The sequence below is a fragment of the Globicephala melas genome, chromosome 2, assembly GCF_963455315.2.
Source record: "Globicephala melas chromosome 2, mGloMel1.2, whole genome shotgun sequence".
NCBI lineage: Eukaryota > Metazoa > Chordata > Mammalia > Artiodactyla > Delphinidae > Globicephala > Globicephala melas.
Genome location: NC_083315.2, coordinates 140,183,525 through 140,205,389, shown reverse-complemented (window position 1 = coordinate 140,205,389; position 21,865 = coordinate 140,183,525). Strand labels below are relative to the sequence as shown.

At 40.1% G+C, this 21,865-nt stretch overlaps 1 protein-coding gene across 3 annotated transcripts in view; it reads right to left on the bottom strand.

Annotated features, from left to right (window-relative positions):
- SYNE2 (spectrin repeat containing nuclear envelope protein 2) overlaps positions 1–21,865 on the bottom strand; it is a 271,795-nt gene that overhangs the window by 107,052 nt on the left and 142,878 nt on the right. For all 3 annotated transcript variants that reach the window (XM_030855184.2, XM_030855186.2, XM_030855185.2), the window contains exons 55-63: positions 21,192–21,374; positions 20,298–20,435; positions 13,674–13,859; positions 11,896–12,018; positions 10,479–10,661; positions 8,035–8,166; positions 3,782–3,979; positions 3,104–3,178; positions 1,743–1,853 (exon numbers count right to left, since the gene is read on the bottom strand). In XM_030855184.2, coding sequence (XP_030711044.2) covers positions 1,743–1,853; positions 3,104–3,178; positions 3,782–3,979; positions 8,035–8,166; positions 10,479–10,661; positions 11,896–12,018; positions 13,674–13,859; positions 20,298–20,435; positions 21,192–21,374 — 1,329 coding nt within the window. The remainder of the gene's footprint in view (positions 1–1,742; positions 1,854–3,103; positions 3,179–3,781; positions 3,980–8,034; positions 8,167–10,478; positions 10,662–11,895; positions 12,019–13,673; positions 13,860–20,297; positions 20,436–21,191; positions 21,375–21,865) is intronic.

Genomic DNA, 21,865 nt, shown 5'->3' with positions numbered 1-21,865 from the left:
ATATACCCTGAGAAAACCATAATTCAAAAAGAGTCATGTACCACAATGTTCATTGCAGCTCTATTTACAATAGCCAGGACACGGAAGCAATCTAAGTGTCCATCGACAGACGAATGGATAAAGAAGATGTGGCACATATATACAATGGAATATTACTCAGCCATAAAAAGAAATGAAATTGAGTTATTTGTAGTGAGGTGGATGGACCTAGAGTCTGTCATACAGAGTGAAGTAAGTCAGGAAGAGAAAAACAAATACCGTATGCTAACACTTATATATGGAATCTAAAAAAAAAAAAAAAGTTCATGAAGAACCTAAGGGCAGGACGGGAATAAAGACGCAGACCTACTAGAGAATGGACTTGAGGACACGGGGAGGGGGAAGGGTAAGCTGGGACAAAGAGAGCGAGTGGCATGTACATATATACACTACCAAACGTAAAACCGATAGCTAGTGGGAAGCAGCCGCATAGCACAGGGAAATCAGCTCGGTGCTTTGTGACCACCTTGAGGGGTGGGATAGGGAGGGTGGGAGGGAGGGGGATGCTAGAAGGAAGAGATATGGGGATATATGTATATGTATAGCTGATGCCCTTTGTTATAAAGCAGAAACTAACACCCCATTGTAAAGCAATTATACTCCAATGAAGATGTAAAAAAAAAAAAAAAAAAAGAAATTCAATGCGTTAAAGTAGCATATTGAGCTCAGTACAGGACCTCAAAACGTAGAAGGTAAAGTTCTTGCTTTTCACGAAACTGTGTCAGGTCTATGCATAAAACTGTGATAGGGCATAACGGAGGTTCAAAATGCTATGGGAAAACAAAGGGAAAGAGGCAGGCAGTTTCTTGGAGGAGGCGGAAGTTGAGATGGGCCTTTGTGGATGGGTAGGAAGGAAGTCCACAGGCAGATATAGAGAGAACGGCACCCCAGGGAGGCAAAGCACTTTCTGAAGAGATGGTCTGGGCTCTGGGTCCCTCAGCTTGTTCGGAGGGGTAGGGCCATGGGGGAGAGAATTTGTTAGGGAAGGGGAAACTGAATACTTCTGAGGTAGAGAGGAAAGGAAGCTACCAAGAGAAAGAGACTGGAGATGCAGGTACAAGTGTAGCCCCGTGCCAAAGACGAATGAAAGGACTGGCCTGGGAGCTGGGGGAGGGGTCAGCCCTGGTCAGGAGGCAGGCGCGGGAGCTGTGTGGATCCTAATGATGAAGGGATCTTTCAGGAGCAAGGGAAAAACATCATCTTCACATCAGCATGTAATAATGATTTTCTAAAGTGAGGGCATTTGCCCTCTATTTTGAGAGACTGGAGAAGGTTTAGAAGGTCATAAGGAGCAAAAAGACTTATTAATTTACCTTCCATGCTACTTTGTCCAAAAAGAGAATGATGGGGAGACCTCTCACCCCAACTGCTCCCCAAAGAGTGGCATGTTAAATGCTTTAACCACTACGGTAAACCTTTTAGGTGCTCCTTTCAGTTATGTTTTGTCAGTTTGGATTTTCACACATGGAGTGTTTCTCAGCAAAATACTCTCCTATTATCACTAAGTGCACAAAAGAAATGCAAGTAATAGGTAAGTACTCAGCTGTCTTTGCTTTGTGCGGAGGTAACACTGAGAAGATTAAAAAAATTTCAACCCACGTAGGTTCCCTCCTGAAGCATTCTTTCAATAAGAAATTCTTTGCTTTGGCTTACTATCCCTGCCCATCCCCTAGCCCCAACAAATATGATATGTCCAGTATTACCTGAACCATCGTTCCAGAGGACGAGGATGCCCTGTCTTCCTCCACATCCTTGTCATGTTTCCAGAGTAAAGATGGGGACCCGGAAGGTGGCTCTGCTTTCTTATCTCCACTCTGACACAGCAAATCAATTGATTAGCAAAGGGAGGTGATTTCCTACCATCATAACAGCATCTTCCTCATCTCTTTTATATGACTCAGCTTACCAGGTAGTATAACTGCAGCCCTTAATTCCACCCATCCCCCATTTGTCATCGATCTCTTTGGCTAACTACATCACAGGAGTCCAAATGTGGTTGCTCTTCCTAAAGCCTAAAAAATATTCTTATAAGTTGGGATTCAGCTCATGTCACACAAAGGGGATCTTTAACACAGTGCTTTAGGAATTTGATCTGCTTTGGTACATGTAACCTCAAACGCTATCTTTAAAATAACAGCCTGATGAACATGTATCTTTTGATCGTTGTCAAAGACAAACAATGAATACTATAAACATATCAGTTCAGAGGCAAATACAGGTCTCAAATTAGAACTGCACTGAAGTGCACTCTTTTTTTTGGTCTTGGTACCTCCTCCACTCTCACAATTCTCTGTTGTGAAGAGGCATAATCAGATCATAAAGTTGTCTGATGGTCAGAGTGTATAATAAGCCTCACTTCTCCTTGTCCGACCACTCAGCCCCACGTATCCTAGTGATACACTGAAGGACAACAGGCTGTTCTGTGTGACTGTGGAGCTACTGAACAATCTATAAAACGAGCAGGGAGAATGTCTGGTGGTTACGTGTGAGACATTAAAAACTGTAAATTGCTGCAATTTTCTTCCCTTTCGCACAAGACCCACTATCACTTTAATTCTTAAAGTACGAAATGGAAATTGATATCAGGAAAGACAACTGGTGAAGGTCTCATCCAACCAGTTCTGATGGAGTAATAAGGATTCATAGTAGGGTTAGTTGCTAATACCATTCTTTGTGTCCTTGGCAATGCTGTTTCAGACTAAAAAAAGTAATTCAAATATGGAAAGATAAAGTTCTGTAAAGCACACCAGGAGTGCCAACCAAACAGCAGAGAAAGTACTCAAAACTCCAGAGAAAGTACTCAGAAGTCAGGATACAACAAAGAATTTCATCTTCTCCCTTCTGCCAACAAGTGTGTCTGAATTACATTTATTCCACTCTGGACTGAAGTAGGTTTAGATGCACTTAAACATTAATAACATAAGACAACTACTTCAATCACCCTTACAAACTACCAGCATTGAATTCAAAAATCCTTACGTTTCCATTCATTTTAAGATCTTCTCATTGACCTTTTAGAGATTACTGTTCTAACAAACTTGAACGAGAAAATCATTTTCCTTACTTCGCTCTTCAGGGAGCTTTCTTCCGCCTCTTCCTCGACGGCTGGCAGGAAGAACATGGAGCCCGTTCTGTTCAACTGAAAGGCACAGCACAAAGACTTGCAGCCGGGTTGCCGTTCAACGTCACCAGGATCCTGGCCTGGCCGCATTTTTATGTAGCTAATTTTTTACTGACTTTATCCAAGATGCCCACCCACACAAGAAGCCTCGGGGTCTAGCGACTCTCAGCTCATCCAGCTGAATATCATGACTCACTCAAATCTTAGATCTCTTTCATTTGCACTGCCTTCTGTGGCCCCTCATCAAACAATTCAAGAATGTGATTCATTGATGTGGATTCAGAGTGGGCTTAGAGAGGTGCTGGGCCCGTTTTTGAGTTTGCAATGGGCTGTTTAGTAGGAAGATACTTCAAAGGGTAAATGCCACCCACCTACCCATGGAATTTCATAAGCACCTCCTTAAGTAACTTGTGCATAAGAATTCTGGGTTGAGTCCAGAACAGACACACCCTAAGGATTAATATTCACTAGTGAATAGTCTCAGGCAGAGTATTTCCACTTTTAAAAATTCCTTTACTATAGGCCATATACATAGATGCCACGGGCCTTCCAGGTGAAAAATACTACCAATTTAAAGCTCTTGTGGAATGTGGGACCAGCATTAACTAATGTCATACCCACCTTCCATTCAGAAGCATCCCTCTCAGCCCCTCCATCCTCGTCTGATGCTCTGGCTGACAGCATTTCCTCTTCTAATTCTTGCTGTTTTTGCTGAAAATGCTGGTGAAGTTTTAGTACAGCAGCCTTCAAGTCCACCAACAGCTCTTCTTTTTTCTGGTTCAAGCTCAGAATCTGCTTTTCCGTACCTTCGATTTCTCCCTGCGCAGAAAGAGTGTTTGCATTCCTTTGGGACGTCTGATACCTCTGCCACAGGAGCCTACTTCAATCGGTACAAGGGATGAAGATTTTTCTATGCTGTGCAGTTGGCAGAGCCAGGAGCCAGTCCCTGGTACAGTGTAGCTCCTCTCCATCCAGACTGTGTTTCTAAATGACCTGGGGCGGGTTTATAAGCTCCCTTATAGGATGCCTTAGCCTCACCTGACACCTTGTCAATCAATCTCTAGGGGTCAAGCGGTGGCTCAGAAATTTGTAACAATCTCCACAGGTGACTGTGGTGTGCAGCCAGGGTTGCCACAGGACTGACTGACCAGAATCCGCAGGGTCAGGGGCCATGAACCTGCACTTTAACAAGTTTCCAGAAGATTTGTACGCAGACTAATGTTTGGGAACCACTGAGAGAAAACGAGGCTAGAAATCTCACACTTTTATTATCACTTTTGAAGTTTTCTTTAGTATTACTAAATACATTTACTTTTTTCTCACAGCCAAAGCATCCTAACAAATGGGAATAAATAAGCCAACAAGGGCACTGTGAAGTGTAACTTGTTATGGGAATGATGAACAGATGATTCCAAGCTTTAAAAGATTACTTTAGGGCTTCCCTGGTGGTGCAGTGGTTGAGAGTCCGCCTGCCGATGCAGGGGACACGGGTTCGTGCCCCGGTCCGGGAGGATCCCACATGCCGCGGAGCGGCTGGGCCCGTGAGCCATGGCCGCTGAGCCTGCGTGTCCGGAGCCTGTGCTCCGCAACGGGAGAGGCCACAACAGTGAGAGGCCCGTGTACCGCAAAAAAAAAAGATTACTTTAAAATTTTGTATGATTGACAACGTGGGAATAAAATTTCTTATACATGGTAGAAGTACAGATGCCCACTGTCTATCTAAAAGGATTATAGAATTATAGAATCCTAGATTTGGAGGAAATATCAGGTGTCGTCTTGTCTGACATCTTCCTCTTTAGCACCTGAAAGGCATCATTCAAAGCCTGAGCTTTACAGCAAGTGCTGTATCAGAAGACAACCTGCTCCTTTTTAGCAAACGTTTCACATATTGGAATTTTGTCCTTAATGTATTCCTTAACCCCCCAGTCCATTCATTCATTCTTTTCTTCCTTATTTCTTTTTTTTTTTAAATTTATTTATTATTTATTTGGTTGCACAGGGTCCTTAGTTTAAGTGGCAGGCTGGCTTCTTAGTTGCGGCTCGCTGGCTCCTTAGTTGCGGCTCGCCAGCTCCTTAATTGTGGCATGAGAACTCTTAGTTGCAGCACACATGTGGGATCCAGTTCCCCAGCCAAAGCTCGAACTGGGGCCCCCTGCACTGGGAGCTCGGAGTCTCAACTGCTGTGCCACCAGGGAAGTCCCATTTCTTCCTTATTTCTTTTTTTCCATCCATCCATCCTACAGATATTCATAGAATCATTAATTTTTTTTAGAGACAAAGAAACTCAACATGTCTCCACCTATAAGTGAGAGTTCTGAAGTCCAGAGGAAGAAGGTGATTTTTCCAGGGCTGCAGCTAGTGACAGAGCCTAGACCTGGACTTCTGACACCCAGCCCCCATGGCTCTTGTGCTACTGCACACATTCCGACACCAATACCCCTATTCTGTCTGAAGTTAAATTTCTTGTGATTGCTTTGGGAAATGATAACTTAATTAAATCTGAGTTGGCTGTGGTGTGTGTCCCTTTTCAATAAACACTAAACTTCAGAGGAACAGTGCCTCCCAACAGACGTTAATACTACAGCCATTAGAATAACACTTACAGAAACAGACTAGTCTGCAGAGCCACTAGCATTATGGAGACAGAGAAGGGCACAGAGCGGCCATTCTCAAAGTGGCATCTGCAGACCCTAGGGGGTCCACACTCCATAAGGTCAAGATCATTTTCATAATAATTCTAAAATGTTACTGGCCTTTCTCACTGTGTTGACATTTTTCTCTGTGTGATGTCGCAAAAGCAATGGTGGGTAAAGCTACTGACACAGTATGAATCAAGGCAGCGATATCAACTATATTAGTAGTTACTAGATGCTTCACTATCATGAATTTAATTGGGAAAAAAAGCCAGCTTCACTTAAGAATATCCTTGATAAAGAACATGTAGTTTTAATATTCTGTATGACAAAGTGGGAAGCCTGCATAAAGCACTTCTGCTATATACCAAAGTTTAATGGTTGAGGAATAACACTCATGTGATTAAGTTTCAAGCTAACCTATCCATATTTTTCTCATAGAATACTATTTTTACTTGAAAAAAAAAGATGGTTGTTAAACTATACATACATAAATACATATATATACATGTAATATATAGAGAGATTTTTCTGAAGAGGTAGATGTTAATATTAATAAATGTGAATTTTTTAATATCGGCTACTGAAATGTGTCATCATCTGGAGGATTTACATGACTAGTCAAATAGTATTTTCCAAATGATCAAACATGATGTCATAAAATCATGCATGGTTGGAGATCCATTCCAAGTACAAGACAGACCAATGGATTTTAGTGTAAGAGTATGAAAAGTTCACTGACATGGCTTCAAATTCCATTTAACAATGAACCTCTGAGTAATTCTACTTGTTGGAGTTTAGTGTAGTTTCAAAGAATGTCCACAATTATTCAAAAGGGTTATTAAAATAGTTCTCTCTTTTCCATGTACATGTCTTTGAGAGGTTAGATTCTCTTTATATACTTCAAAGAAAATGACATACCTCAATAGATTGAATGCAGAAGAAGATGAGAATCTAGCTGTCTCCTAGTAAGCCAGACTAATGAGACTTGCAAAAATGTAAAACATTGTCACTCTTCTCACTACATTTTACATTTCTGAGTTTTAATATAAACACAAGCTCTTTGGGGTCCTTTAATTTTTTTTTTAATTTTATTTTGTGGACCTCAGAAACACAGAATTAGATTAATCATACTCCCTGCTTCACAACTTGTTTTCATCATTGTCCATGCATGGTATGCTCTTTTTTTTAATAATTTCTTTTTTTAAAAATATTTATTTATTTATTTATTTATTTATTTATTTTTGGTAGTGTTGGGTCTTTGTTGCTGCATGTGGGCTTTCCCTAGTTGTGGTTAGCGGGGACTACTCTTCAATGTGTGTGCAGGCTTCTCAGTGCGGTGGCTTCTCTTGTTGCAGAGCATGGGCTCTAGGCGCACGGGCTTCAGTAGTGTGGCAGTGGGCTCAGTAGTTGTGGCTTGCTGGCTCTAGAGCGCAGGCTCAATAGTTGTGGTGCACAGGCTTAGTTGCTCCGCGGCACGTGGGATCTTCCTGGACCAGGGATCAAACCTGTGTCCCCTGCATTGGCAGGCGGATTCTTAACCACTGCACCACCAGGGAAGTCCCTGGGGTTCTTAAATTTTTTAACGTAAAGGGAAATTTGACACTTTTACAATACTGAATCTTTAATACCCTGAGTCTGCCTTATTGAGTCCACCACTTAATAGCTGTCTGTCATCTTGAACCCCTCTGTACTTCACTTCAGACATTAAGAAATTTGCCCTACATCTCACAGCTGGAAAGTGGTGTAACGTGGCTTTGAACACCATAGCAATTGCATGCCTACATCAGCTTGATGGCAATAGAGTTAACATGCAAACCATTGTAACTGGGTCCACAGGACATTGTTAATTAGGGCATATGGAGAGACTGCTTAGTATACGGAACTCTTTATTACAACAGCATTCAGTCTTTACTTCTAAAGCCCAGCCTGCCTGACCCCTATGCCAGAAAGCTAGCTGGAAAGCCAGGTTGTCCAAATACCATGTGTTACATCAGCTTCTTTGCTACCAGCCAGAATGCACCAAGTTGAGGCTAAAGACACTTGAAGAGACTTCCATTATGATAATTATATAATAACCTATTTTATGTAATAGGAATGAAAAGTAAATACACACATAAAATACCTTCAGTTGAAAGAGAGAAGTAGGACATACAATCATCAAAAAGGGCTTGTAGACACCAACAGCTTAGAAAGTGATTGTTGAATAAACTGCTGGAAAAATGAATGAAAGAAATATACCTGTACTTGTGGCAGGTTGGCAGCTCCGTCTGGTGACATATGTTCATGGGAGAATTCAGCTGAATAATTATTTAAGATGTGTTTCAATTTTTCTATTTCTTCATCGCATTCATTTGTCTGTTTTATGACTATCTATAAAATAACCCCCCCCAAAAGAAGATCAATGGGCTACTTCCAATGTCTATCTCCATCACAAACTCCAATCAATTATATCAATACACAACCATACAGATTCCAATAGGAAATGGTAGCCTCAATACAGAGAACAACATTTGCAAAGCTGGCACCTGACCTTCTTGCTCCACTTAGATGCTAGAGCACCTTGGGTTCAAGTTTAATTAGACATACGTTTGTTCTTAAGTATTCCCAGTCTAACGGGCTTATCCTGGGAAGCATTTTATAGCATGTTAACATAAAGTTGCTAAGTTTATGACATTACTGATATGTCACATACGCCATTTTAATACATATTCCTTGCGGGGTTTTCAATACACAGAAAGGTGACAATCCTGATTCAGAATGGAAAGGGCATGTGATTTGAGAAATGATGGGTTTTCCTGGTCCAGACACATCCTCACCTGGTACCCCTTGGGATCTGTGATATACATTTTATGGTAAGAGGTTGAGGTTTGAGAGCAGTCTGAGTTTGCAGAATAAGGCAAAACCAGAACAATACCTGGAATCTAGTGTTAAGGGAATAGTAGAGCTTGAACCTACTACCTGTGTGCTAAATGATATGATCAAAGTGTGATGAAAGATAATGGACTTCAAAAGAAAATCTAGATATTTCCTTGTGTGCTTCACAATGAAACAAAATGCCTTTTGAAACTACAAAGTTTCTGGCCAACACAGAATTCTTCCTTGTATTTTCTTTAATATTTAACTATAATTTTAGCTGCAGTCTGGAAATCAATAACTATGTTTGCTGCACACACCTGTTCCCCAGCACTCAGTAATGAGCTAAATCCCATTACTCCCCCCAAAAGTAATTTGTCTTATTTTCCACAATGAGAGCACTTACAATTATCTAACACAGAAATGAAATGTACCATATTCTAATGATTTTCATTACCACTGGCTTACTTAGCTTTGAAATACCTGAGATGACATCTGATTTCCACTAACACAATAAGATGGAAAATTTTAGCAGCACAGTTTGATATCTAACTTGGCACAAAACCTAATTTCCTCTTCTACTGCTCCCCCTTCCATCTTGTGAAGGAGTCACTTTAAAGCATAGTTAGGACTGTTATTTTCTTTTTCTGACCAGGAGACCAATAAAGCACAAAAAGATTAAAAGTAACAGATCAAATTTTCTTTGTTTTCTTCTCTTTATATTATTAAAAAAATAGTACATTGAGTGCCAGATCTTTTTTCTCCCTGTGGGTGTTAGGAAATGATGTCAGCTGATCAGTAGCCAGGCCAGAGAGACTACATGAGCTAACACTCAAACCAGAGATTACAGTATCCTCAAATCTTAGGAGAACAGAGTGACCACCAAATGTGAATGAAATTTAAGAGGGAGAAAGAGAGAGCAATTCTCTTCTTATAACCAGGGGATGGATGGGAAGGAGGAAAAATAACCTTTCCTCTTACCCTGACACACCTAATCAAGAAAAGTAGGCAGGAGGGGGTGTCTACCAAGAGGGCTGAAAAGTCTGTGGCTCTTTCAGCAACTTTCTTTTCCTGTAGGAGTGGTTGTTGATACAGCAATACTAACCAAAGTAAAATGTAATTTCTATCTAATGATAATTCCTGCCTTGAGACAGGAGATCAATCAGAAGAATTTTAAAAAGCCCTCAGGGAGAGGCTAGAAGATGTCATCAGTTAGAAGGAAGAGACCTTGATATGAAGAATAATACTAGGGTCTAGAAACTCAAATTCTTTTCTTATCTGTACACAAATTAATCTCAACATACGTTCACTCTGGTCTTTCAGAAAGTCATCTGACCTTTCGACACTAGTCTCCTAATGTGTAAAAATAAAAATGGCAAAGTGCCTACCCTACCTGTATCGTGTTGGTAATAAATTGAAATGATTAATAGGAAAGCAACTGAGAGGTGTAAAGACATTATTGTGGGTCTGTCAGCCTCATGAGACTGCAAATGCACGGTTCAGGTTGAATCTCTTCCCACAGCATTTTACCCGTGTAGATCTTCAATAATTGAAGAATGGAATGAAATAGAACAAAACTAGACTTTAATGTCTTCAACCAGAACAAGAATAAGAGCTGAGAAAAATCACTTTAACCTCATTTGAGCAACAAGATACTCTCATATCAAATGCCACCTCCTGGATAATAATACTGGAAGAGACCAAAAAGAATCAACACAGGCAGCATCTTATTGTCATGGGAATTTGACCCGCCCAACCATTAAAACAACACCAGCTTTTGCTGAATATTTTCATCCAATGAGTTGGCTGTCATCACAAAAACCACTCACCTTTAATAACTCATTTTGTTCCTGAGTCACATTTTCCAACAGTTTTATATCTTGTACAAGCTGATCTGTCCGCTGAAACACAGGCAGAGGCTTCATTCCTGTCTGGGGTAACCTCAGTTCCACTTGGTAAGACACGATTTCAGCAATGGTTTTCTTCATGGGATGTATATTTTCCAGTATGACCTTAGATAAACATGGTACACAAGTGAGAAAAAAAAGGCCACTCCTAAATCTATTCAAAATCAAACTTTAGTCTTTATAGTTTTGAGTTTTAAAACAGTGTCTTAGCTCAGGTTGAAAAGAACTAATATATTACTTGTGATCTGGCAGTTAGATAAGGTCTCAGGAAAGAATGCCTGGGGCAAGAGTACCCTCTCAGCATTACGTGATGCCTTTGGACAACCCTTTCCTTCTTTCTCTCCCTCCCGCCTCTCTCTGTAGAGCTGTTATGTGCTTCATGTGTTGTGACCAGGCAGTAAGCTGTGGAAGGGCAGGTACTGCCTCTTATTAACTTTCACAGCAACTGCACCCAGCACAGGGCTTCCCACATAACAGACCCTCAAAAAATGCTTATTGAATTGAACGGAACTGTCCTGCCAAATTTCCTAAGTCCCAAAACTGCACTTCTATTTTGTTTTAATGACATCTGATCCACAGATAACTGGATTTACATAATGAATAAATTAGGAGAGAGTATTCACTTTACTAAGTACTTCATATGCATTATTTCATTTAATATTCACAACCACCCTAGGAGGTAGATATCATAACTTCCCTTTCACAGGTAAGGAAATTGGGTTCACAGAAGTTAGAAGACCCAGGTGAGGGCACACTGTAAGAGGCAGGGTCAGGATTAGAACCCAGGGCTGCCTGATCCCAAAGCCCATGCCCTTAACTGGTAGGCTGAGGGGGAAGCAACATCTGTATGCTGTTTAGTATGTCCCAGCTCCTGTGCTAGGGGCTCCATATACATTATAATTGTCCAACATAATCACCACAATACCAATGTACAGATGTGAAAGCAAATCCAAGAAATGTTAACCAATCACTCAAAGGAACACAGCCAGTAAGCAGGGCAGTTGGGGCTGGAACCCAGTTCTTCTGACTTAGAGGCTTAAGTGCTTAGACTATTAAACAAACACCTGGGTTTGACGTGAAGGAAAAACTACCAAACCTTGAAGTTTTAGGAAGAAATTAAATGAAAAAATAACCTATAGGAAAATGATAGATACATAGATAGCACTAGAAATATGATTTAAAATATGATATTTATAGTCATTCATATCTATTTCCCAACTTTACTTTGCTCTTACTTTAGCAAGATTAAACACTTTTTATCACATCATATTATTACACATTTTAAAATAGGCATAGTAAGTATTAAGAGAAAATATTTTTAATAATGATCCATGCTTACCTCCCCATGCTTAAGATGCTCTTCAGGTGAAAAATCAAATATTTCTTTTGATAGCAGGATAGCTTTGATTTTTGAAACTCTTTTCTCCATTGATTTTACTTCCGTTTCAATGGCAACCACATCCTAGAATTTCAGAAACAAAAAAACACACTCATGCAGTATATGTTATATGTTAATAATCTTTCTAAAACACAATTTACTGCCATTTACTCTATTCTCATATTTAACCAAAATATGTTTGCCACTTATATCACTTCAAAACTAACCAAGCGCTACACAGATAACGTGGACTGTTTTCAATAAAAATGTTGTTCTGTTAGTAACAGCATACCACAATACAAAGCATTGCTTATACTTACTGAGTTAAAAGATCCTCATGGGGCCAATTTTCAATTATTTATGCTATGAGAACAAAAGTAGTATGCATCTGAACAAATTTTAAGTAAATTCTCAAATATCTACAAACTGTTTAGATTTACCTTTGGAATGTCTTTAAACACTTGAATACAAGTGGGTCAACGCTGAAAAAATTCTCACTACTTTAAGTAAAACGGTAAAGTCACCCTTGGGAAACAAACACACAAGGAGCTGGAAAATTGACAGATTTTGGTGCCAATTCCCTAACAAACTTTTGCCGTGTGGAGAGTCACTAAATTACCTTATAACCTACTCAGATTAATATGAACAACAGATCATTTATCCAGTGGCTATTCTCCCATCAGTGTCAACTTCTAGAAAGTGGCCAAGAAACTTAAAGTGAAAACGCTGCAATTTGTGCTTTCAAACCTACATATTTATGAATATGTGCTATAAAACCTACATACTGAAGTCCACTCACACTGTAAGAGGGCCTTCAGACTTTTAGAGCTTTATGGAGATAAACTGAAGCAAAAATAATGCAGGGAATAGGAGAAACTACATAGAAATCATCAAAGGATTTCAAATTATCACAACTTGGAACCATTCAACATAGGACAAACATAACTTCATATAAGCAAATGAAGCAGTAATTATAGTAATTTACCTTCATATTATGAAACATTCAGTTATATTGAAATTATTTTCTATACCATACGTTTAAGAAAATACATAAATATATACAATGTATTTTATGGTAATTTCCATGAAAAGTTGTAGAAGCATTTAACAATTTTGGAATAAGCTTCAATAACCAAGAATATTTAATAAGTATGATTCTCTGAAGTTACATAAGTGTGGTGCAGGGAATGTAAGTGAGAAATAAAAGGTAAATTATTAAGACTAACTGCATCTGCCTTTGCTGTGTGACTCCATCCTTAAATAAATGCCTCACAGGTTTCGAGCCAAAATAAATAAAATTATTTAAAAATCCAGTGGTTGGGGCTTCCCTGGTGGCGCAGTGGTTGAGAGTCCGCCTGCCGATGCAGGGCACACGGGTTTGTGCCCCGGTCCGGGAAGATCCCACATGCCGCGGAGCGGCTGGGCCCGTGAGCCATGGCCGCTGAGCCTGCGCGTCCGGAGCCTGTGCTCCGCAACGGGAGAGGCCACAACAGTGAGAGGCCCACGTACCGCAAAAAAAAAAAAAAAAATAGACCACTTCTGGACTGAGAATGGGGATATGATTTTTTGTTGTAGTTGCACTATAGGGTACAAAGTAAAATGTAATTCAAGAAATAACATAAATGAAAAATGTACCAGATCAATGTGTCTTCATAGAACTGATTAGCAGTATAACTCTAATTTACTAAATGAAATATAAATTTAAAATAAGAAGTCACATCATTATAGTGCTAACTTACATCAGCCATTTGTTGAATCTGTGGAAGGCTTTCTATGATTTTTTGTCGTAAAGCTACTATTTGATGACTTAACTCTTGTATAGGCTGTGCTAAAGTATCTGTTTCAAAAATTATTGACAAGCCTTCTAGATCCATGAAAATTGAATGCAAAAGATTGTGCTTCTGTTCTGAATCTTCCAAAGCCATCTAGATAATGGGAAACATGAAAAAAGAGAAACATCAAGATACTGGAAAAAGTTGATTGAAATTATATCAGAGAGAATTCTATAACTATGTATGGTGACGGACGGTAACTAGACTTAATGTGGGTGATCATTTTCCAATACATACAAATATTGAATCATTCTGTTGTACACCTGAAACTAGTAAATGTTGTATGTGAATTATACCTTAATTTAAAAAATTAAATCAGAGAAAATTTGAATTTGTCTCAACATTTCATACTCCTGTTCATTCCCAATTTCATAATAAAACATTGAACATTCTCTCTTGTCAATGGCAGTATATGACTATAGAATGTCTACCCCATTTTGGTGGGCTTGCAGCAGCTATGTTATACCAAGTAGCCCTGCTCCTCCAGCCATTGTTAACAGAATCAGAAACACTTGACCTATAAGTTCATCCCTCTATAATTTGGAATTAGGGTCAAGAAAGCCATTCATATATGTATCGCTGATTCACTTTGTTATAAAGCAGAAACTAGCACACTATTGTAAAACAATTATACTCCAATAAAGATGTTAAAAAAAAAAGCCATCCAATTGGCTGGACTTGTAATTTTGGGAAATGGGTTTGACAGAAATAGATAAGTGAAGTGGGGATGGGAAACGAAGAGGCAGTCCTGGTACAAGTGTCCTCCTTGGCCTTACCATCTGGAGCCACTGACTTCCATGAAACACCCCTATAGCTTGAGTTGACTTGAATAACTTGATACCAAAAGAGCTCTATCTGATAAAACCAAATATAAGTGGAAAACATCCATTTTTAGAATTCCTTAGACATTCTTCCTTAGAATTTTTCTTTTGTTCCTTTAATGATTATAATTATTAACTTTCAAACTTAAGATTTCAAAATATCTCAGCCACCTATTGGAAATATTCAACCTGCTAATGTAGTCTTCAGGTAATCCCATAAAAAATAACTGTTATGAAAAAGAACATTTACTTATGCAACCAGACTTCTAGTCACGAGTCCCCAAAATTAATCAGGTTATTCAGAATTTCATATTGACCTTATTCCAAATCTTAGCAGGAGAAAACTTGAAAGGAAAACAAAACTTAAAAGCAATGCTTTTTCCAATAATACTATTTACAATAGCATCAAAAACCCATAAAACGCTCAGGAATAAATTTAACAATTTACATTAAAGAGAAATTAAAGAGGACCAAAATAAATAGAGAGATACATCCTGTTCCTGGATGGGAACAGCCAATATGGTTAAGAGGTAAATTCTTGCCAAACTGATCTGGATTTAATGCCCTCCCAAAATTCAAACAGACCTCTGCATAGATATTGACAAGATGATTCTAAAACTTATATGGAAATGCAAAAGATCCAGATTAGCCAAAACAAATTTGAAAAAGAACAAAGGACTAAGTTGTAGAATTTATACTACCTGACTTCAAGATTTACTATAAAGCTGTAGCAATTAAGACTGTGTCATATTGGTAAAAGAATAGACACATAGATCAATAGAACAGAAGAGACAGTCCAGAAACAGACCCACATATATGAGAGGTCAATTGATTTTAACAAGGCACCAAAGTAATTCAATAGTGAGTCTTTTCAAAACATGGATAATCCCATAGAAAAAAAATGAACCTTGATTCCTGCTTCATACCATATACAAAAATTAACTTTATTTTTTTAACATCTTTATTGGAGTATAATAGCTTTACAATGGTGTGTTAGTTTCTGCTTTATAACAAAGTGAATCAGCTATACATATACATATATCCCCATACCTCCTCCCTCTTGCGTCTCCCTACCCCATCCCTCTAGGTGGTCACAAAGCACTGAGCTGATCTCCCTGTGCTATGCGGCTGTTTCCCACCAGCTATCTATTTTACATTTGGTAGTATATATAAGTCCATGGATTACAGACCTACAAGTAAGAGTTAAAACTATAAAATTTCTAGAAGATAAGAGGAAATCCTTGTGACCCTGGGTTAGATAAAGATTTCTTAGATACAACACAAAAGAATAATCTATAAAAGAAAAATACTGATAAATTAGACCTCCTCAAATTAATAACATTTGCTCTCTGAAAGACAATATTAAGAGAATGAAAAGACAAGCCACAAACTAGGAGAAAATATTTGTTAATCACATGTGACAAAGGATTTTAGAATATTATATAAATAATGCTTACAATTCAATAATAAAAAGACAAATAACCCAATTAAAAAATAGGCGGGCTTCCCTGGTGGTGCAGTGGTTGAGAGTCCGCCTGCCGATGCAGGGGACACGGGTTCGTGCCCCGGTCTGGGAAGATCCCACATGCCGCGGAGCGGCTGGGCCCGTGAGCCATGGCCGCTGAGCCTGCGCGTTCGGAGCCTGTGCTCCGCAACGGGAGAGGCCACAGCAGTGAGAGGCCCGCGTACCAAAAAAAAAAAAAAAAAGGCAAAAAACCCCCAAATAACTGAACTGACATTTCACAAATGAAGCGTACAAGTGATAAAAACATATGAATAAATGTTCAAATAAAAAAATCATTAGTCATTAGAGAAATGCCATTTAAACCACAGTGAGATACCACTACTTGTCACTGGAGTAGCTAAAATTTAAAAGACAGATACTATCGAGTGCTGACAAGAATATGGAGTCATCAGAACTCCAGTGGGAATGAAAAATGGCAAAGCCACTTAGGAAAATAATTTAGCAGTTTCTTAGTTAAATACCATAAGAGCCAGCAATCTATTCCTAGGTATCCATCAAATGAAATGACCTGAAAACCTATGTCCACACAAAGATTTGTATATGAATGCTCACAGCGGCTTTGCTCATAATAGCTGTTGCAGCTCCTAAAATGGCCCCCAATAATCCCCACCTCCTGGTACTCATGTCCTTATAATCAGTTCTCTTGAATGCAGGCTGAGCTTACTGATTTACTTCTAATAAGACATGGCAGAAATGATGAGATGTCACTTCCAAGATTAGATTATAAAAGACCGTTTCTGGGGCTTCCCTCGTGGCGCAGTGGTTGAGAATCTGCCTGCCGATGCAGGAGACACGGGTTTGTGCCCCGGTCCGGGAAGATCCCACGTGCCGCGGAGCGGCTGGGCCCATGAGCCATGGCCGCTGAGCCTGCGCGTCTGGAGCCTGTGCTCCGCAACGGGAGAGACCACAACAGTGAGAGGCCCGCGTATCGCAAAAAAAAAAAAAAAAAAAAAAAAAAAGACCGTTTCTGTCTTGGGAGCTCTCTCACTCTTTTTTAGATTGTTCATGGTGAAGGGAGCCAGCTGCCATGCCATAAGACAGTCTTGTGGAGAGGCCCTCACATCTGTGAATGGAAGTGGATCTTCTGAAGCCTGCCAACAGCCACATAAATGAGCCTGGAAGTGCATCCTGTCTCTTCCTTCACCCAAACTAAGCCTTCAGATGAGATCACAGCCTTGGCTGACACCTTGACTGCATTCTCATGAGAGACCTTGAGCCAGAACCACTCAGGTAAGCCATGCCTGGATTCCATAATTCTTGTTTTAAGCTGTTAACTTCAGGAGTGATGTGTTACAACGCAATAGATATAGAATACATAGCCCCAAACTTGAAATAACCCAAATGTCTATTAACTGGTGAAGGAATAAACATATTGCATATTTCCACAAATGGAATACTATTTAGCAGTCAAAAGAATAAACTACCTATAAATGGAACAACCTGAATGAATCTCGAAAACGTTAAGCTAAGTAAAAGAAGTCAGGTCCAAAAGACTGTGTGATTCTATTCATTGGATAATGTAGAGGAGACAAAACTACAGGAATAGAAACCAATGAGTGATTACATAGGGCTGAACATAGGTAAAAGGATACTGACTGCAAAGGAGCACAAAGAAACTTTTTGGGGTGATGGAAATGGTCTTTATGTATTGATGGTGGTAGTGGTTACACAACTGGATACCCTTATCAAAACTTACCTAGCTGTACACTTAGGTGTTTTTTACTACCTGTAAATTATACCTTAATGAAGTTGATTTAAAGAACAAGTTGTTTTCCTATTTTCTACAATGACAATTTCTGTTTCAGTGAGTCTTCATTACAACAGTAGACTTCATGGAATCATCTTTAGGTTACGAAAACCTAATTTAACCAATGCAATCGAGGTGGAAGGTTATAGTGCGATTAAAACAGACTTTTAAACCTTAGTTGAGAGTTTTGACACTTCTTTAAGTCATTTTAAAAATCAATACCAGGTAATGTTAGAAAAATGGTAAAGGGTGCCCTAAAGTAGGACAACTATTTGCAAAATAGGAGCAAAGTGGGGTATTCACATGGGACTAGTTATTTATGACTTATTTCCCATTGGAAGATTTATTAGAATACATTCTGTGGACATCAGCCTGCATATCCCCTTGTCCCTACTTCCTCCAGCTAATAACCTAAGTTCTACTCAGTTCCATGTAAACAAAGGTCGGCAAAGGAGGGTGTCCTGAACAGTTTGAGAGATACTTCTACACTTTTACATTTGTGTCAGAAGAAGGCAGTAAAACTTCAGCTGTTTCTGCGTATGTTCATTCTTGTACAGTTTTTAAAAAACTCCTAATAAGCATTTGAGGAAAAAAAAGCATCATCCCTCTCTTCTGTCTGCAAACTTCTTGAAAATGATGAAAGACACAGGTGATTTAAAATAAAAAGATGACATGCTTTGGGGATGTGGAAAGTCAACCCAAGAGGTGGGGGCAGAAATCACAGGCAAGGGGAAGAAAAGAAACAGGTAGGTGAAAATGCAGTATCTTTACAACTGTTACCACAGGAAAAAACTGTGCCAAGAAGTCTCACAGGGGAGGTATGAAGTCACTTGTTACTTAGGGACACAGTGTGCTACTTTAAAGATATAAAAAAAAGAGTTGGATCGGTTTTGAGGTCTGATTACTCTAAAAATTGTTATAGGGGATTTCCCTGGTGGTGCAGTGGTTAAGAATCTGCCTGCCAATGCAGGGGACGCGGGTTCGATCCCTGGTCGGGGAAGATCTCATATGCCGCAGAGCAACTAAGCCCATGTGCCACAACTACTGAGCCCACGAGCCACAATTACTGAAGCCTGTGCACTCTAGGGCCCGCGTGCTGCAACTACTGAAGCCTGAGCGCCTAGAGCCCGTGCTCCGCAACAAGAGAAGCCACCGCAATGAGAAGCCCGCGCACCGCAACCAAGAGTAGCTCCAGCTTGCTGCAACTGGAGAAAGCCCGCAGGTAGCAACGAAGACCCAACGCAGCCCCCAAAATAAATAAATAAGCAAATGAATAAATAAATAAAATTGTTATACAATAAACCTTTTCCTAAGAGATTCTTTCTCATGGCTGAATAGTATGAGAGAAGGGAAATATGCCTTCACAATAAAATTTAAGCCAACATTCGGCATCCGGAAGATCTCTTGTAGTCACGGCCCTGAGTAGGAAAAGGCTTTCATTTGTTTTGCCTTTATAGGTTAGCATGGTGACACAGGGCACCTGTGGAGCAACAGGAAGGACAGGAAATTTGGAATCATGGCATGCTAGAACCGGAAGGAATGACAGATTAGTTTTCTAATGCTGTGTAACTAATTACCACAAACTTAGCAGCTTAAGATAAAACAAACTTATTATCTCATAGTTTCCATGGCTCAGGAGTCCAGGCATGGCTTAGGTGGGTCCTCAGCTCAGGATGTCACAAGGCTGCAATCAAGGTGCCATCTGGAGAGTGGATTTGTCTTCCGAGTTCATTCTGGTTGTTGGTAGAATTTAGTTGTAGGACTGAGATCCCAGTTTTCTTGCTGGCTGTTGACTGTGGGTCTCTCGGCTTTTGGAGGCCACCCTAGGGTCTTGGCTCCATGGCCCTCTCATAGTACGGCAGCTTACTTATTCAATCCAGCAGGAGAATCTCACTCTAGTCTGCTACCAGGGAGTCTTATAATTATACATCCATGATCAGTCATGTATTCATGGGAGTGACTATCCCATATACTTTGCTATACGATGTAACCTAATCAAGGGAGTGACCATCTCATCACTTACTCATATTCCTGCCCACACTCAAGGGAAGGGGATTATATAGGTCGTGTACATCTGGGAACAGGACTATTGGGAACCATCTTGGAATTCTACAACCAAAACCATCACCACCGTTCAGTGCAACATTCTTACTTCAGAGATCGGGGAAACTGTGGCCCATGGAGGACACAGTAAATTATCCTGAAAGATATTAGTTTCAAGAATTAGTTATCAGGACAGAAAGAACTAGATCCTGGTCTTCAAAATCCCTATCTAGAGCCTGCCACTCTTCCAAGCTTCCTTCTGCCATTTGGCATGCTTGAAGATAAGGCTGTTTTTTCAGGAAAGAAGGGGGGAAAAAAGCATTGTGACAATCAGCTAAGCCACTAATCATTATGTAGATTCTATGACACCCAGGAAACGCTGAAAGAACACTCACCTGAAGGGTGCTAGCGTGGTGACTCAGCGTCTTTGAAGAGTCATAGGCTGCAGGATTGGCCAGCAAACGACTGGTATTTTCTATCCAAGCCTCAGTACTCTTCAAAAGATCATGATACTCCTCCAGCTTAATTGTGGCCTGTGAAAGATAGGCAGTACCAAACTCAGTCTGATGGTTCCTCTTTCAGTGGAATGATTCTTAAGAACTGGTTGCTGTTAGTCAGTGGTGTCAGGCCTCACAGGGCTCCACACCCCACAGCTGGGCCACTTGCCCACCCCCTCCAGGTTTTGATCCTTCAACCTGTAAAACGAATCCTGACCACAGGTGGGAAGGATTTAAGGAGTTCTACCCCAACGCTATGGGCCTCAGCAAGGGTTCCAAGTTAGCTTTGCAACTAGTCTGGTTTCCGTTTTATGTTCCACTTTGAAAACTGGACTTACATTTGGTCCTCCTGTACCGGGCCTTGTCCTATATATACCAGTCCCTCTGAGAGTAGGTTCCTGCCTTGCTGCTGCTAGATCACATGCACAGCTCACCCACCGTGACCCCTACTTGGAAGGGAGGGCAGGGGTGTTTTGTTCCCAAATGAGGTTCTTTCTCTGGCTCCCTCCTGGGACTCTTGAGGTTGCCTGCCTGAAATTCCCTTACCTGTTGAGAAGCCCAATTCTCACCCTGACTCCTACTACTGTGGTCTGACTTTGGGATTCTTGCTTCTGCCTGTGCCAGCAGTCCCCTCAATGCCCGCTCGAACCTATGGTGTAGCTCTAGCTTCAGGTCCTAAAACTGGCAATTCAAGGGAAACTGGCTGCCTCTGAATATGTATTTTTGTTTCGTTTTAAACCCATCTCACTACTACCACATGCTCCGTGTAGCTATCGCGTGTTACAGCCATACCTTGTTAAACTGTGAGGTTCTATATTCTGCCCTCTGTGATACTTGCTGATACTGCTGGAAAGGAATCATCAAGTTATCCATCCATTCTTGAGCTTGTCCTGGGTCCTGTTCAACAATGTCCTGAACTTCAGAATCCAGCTCATTTAGCTTGGAGTGCCAGAGATCTAGCTCATCCCACATTGTCTGGGGAAGAAAAGGTAAGTCCATTTGTATTGAAGATGTGTTGAGTTCTAAGTTTTCACACAGTATCTGTACTTGTAAATGCTACCAAAACAACATGACAGAGACAACATCCCAGGCAAAGTTTTTCAATTATGCCCAGAAACCACCTGAACTGAAAAACACTTTTTCTGAGGTCACTTAACTCTTACTGTATTAATTTCAGTACAAATTAGCTGTAAGGGGGCAGAAAGTCCTGGACACTTCCAGAGATGAATGACACCAAACAAGGTCAACGTAATCCTAATCTTTCAAGAGTGATGAGGTAACATTACATTTAAAAGGGCTTGGGTAAATACCTAACCTATTTAGACCAGTATATATATCTACTTAATCTAGAAGACAATTCTTATTAAATGCAAAAATAAAACTGATAAAAAGAAAATATCTGCTCTGACTCAGACTGACGCACTGGCAGAAAATTCTAGCCACATGTATCAGTAGCAACTGCTTTT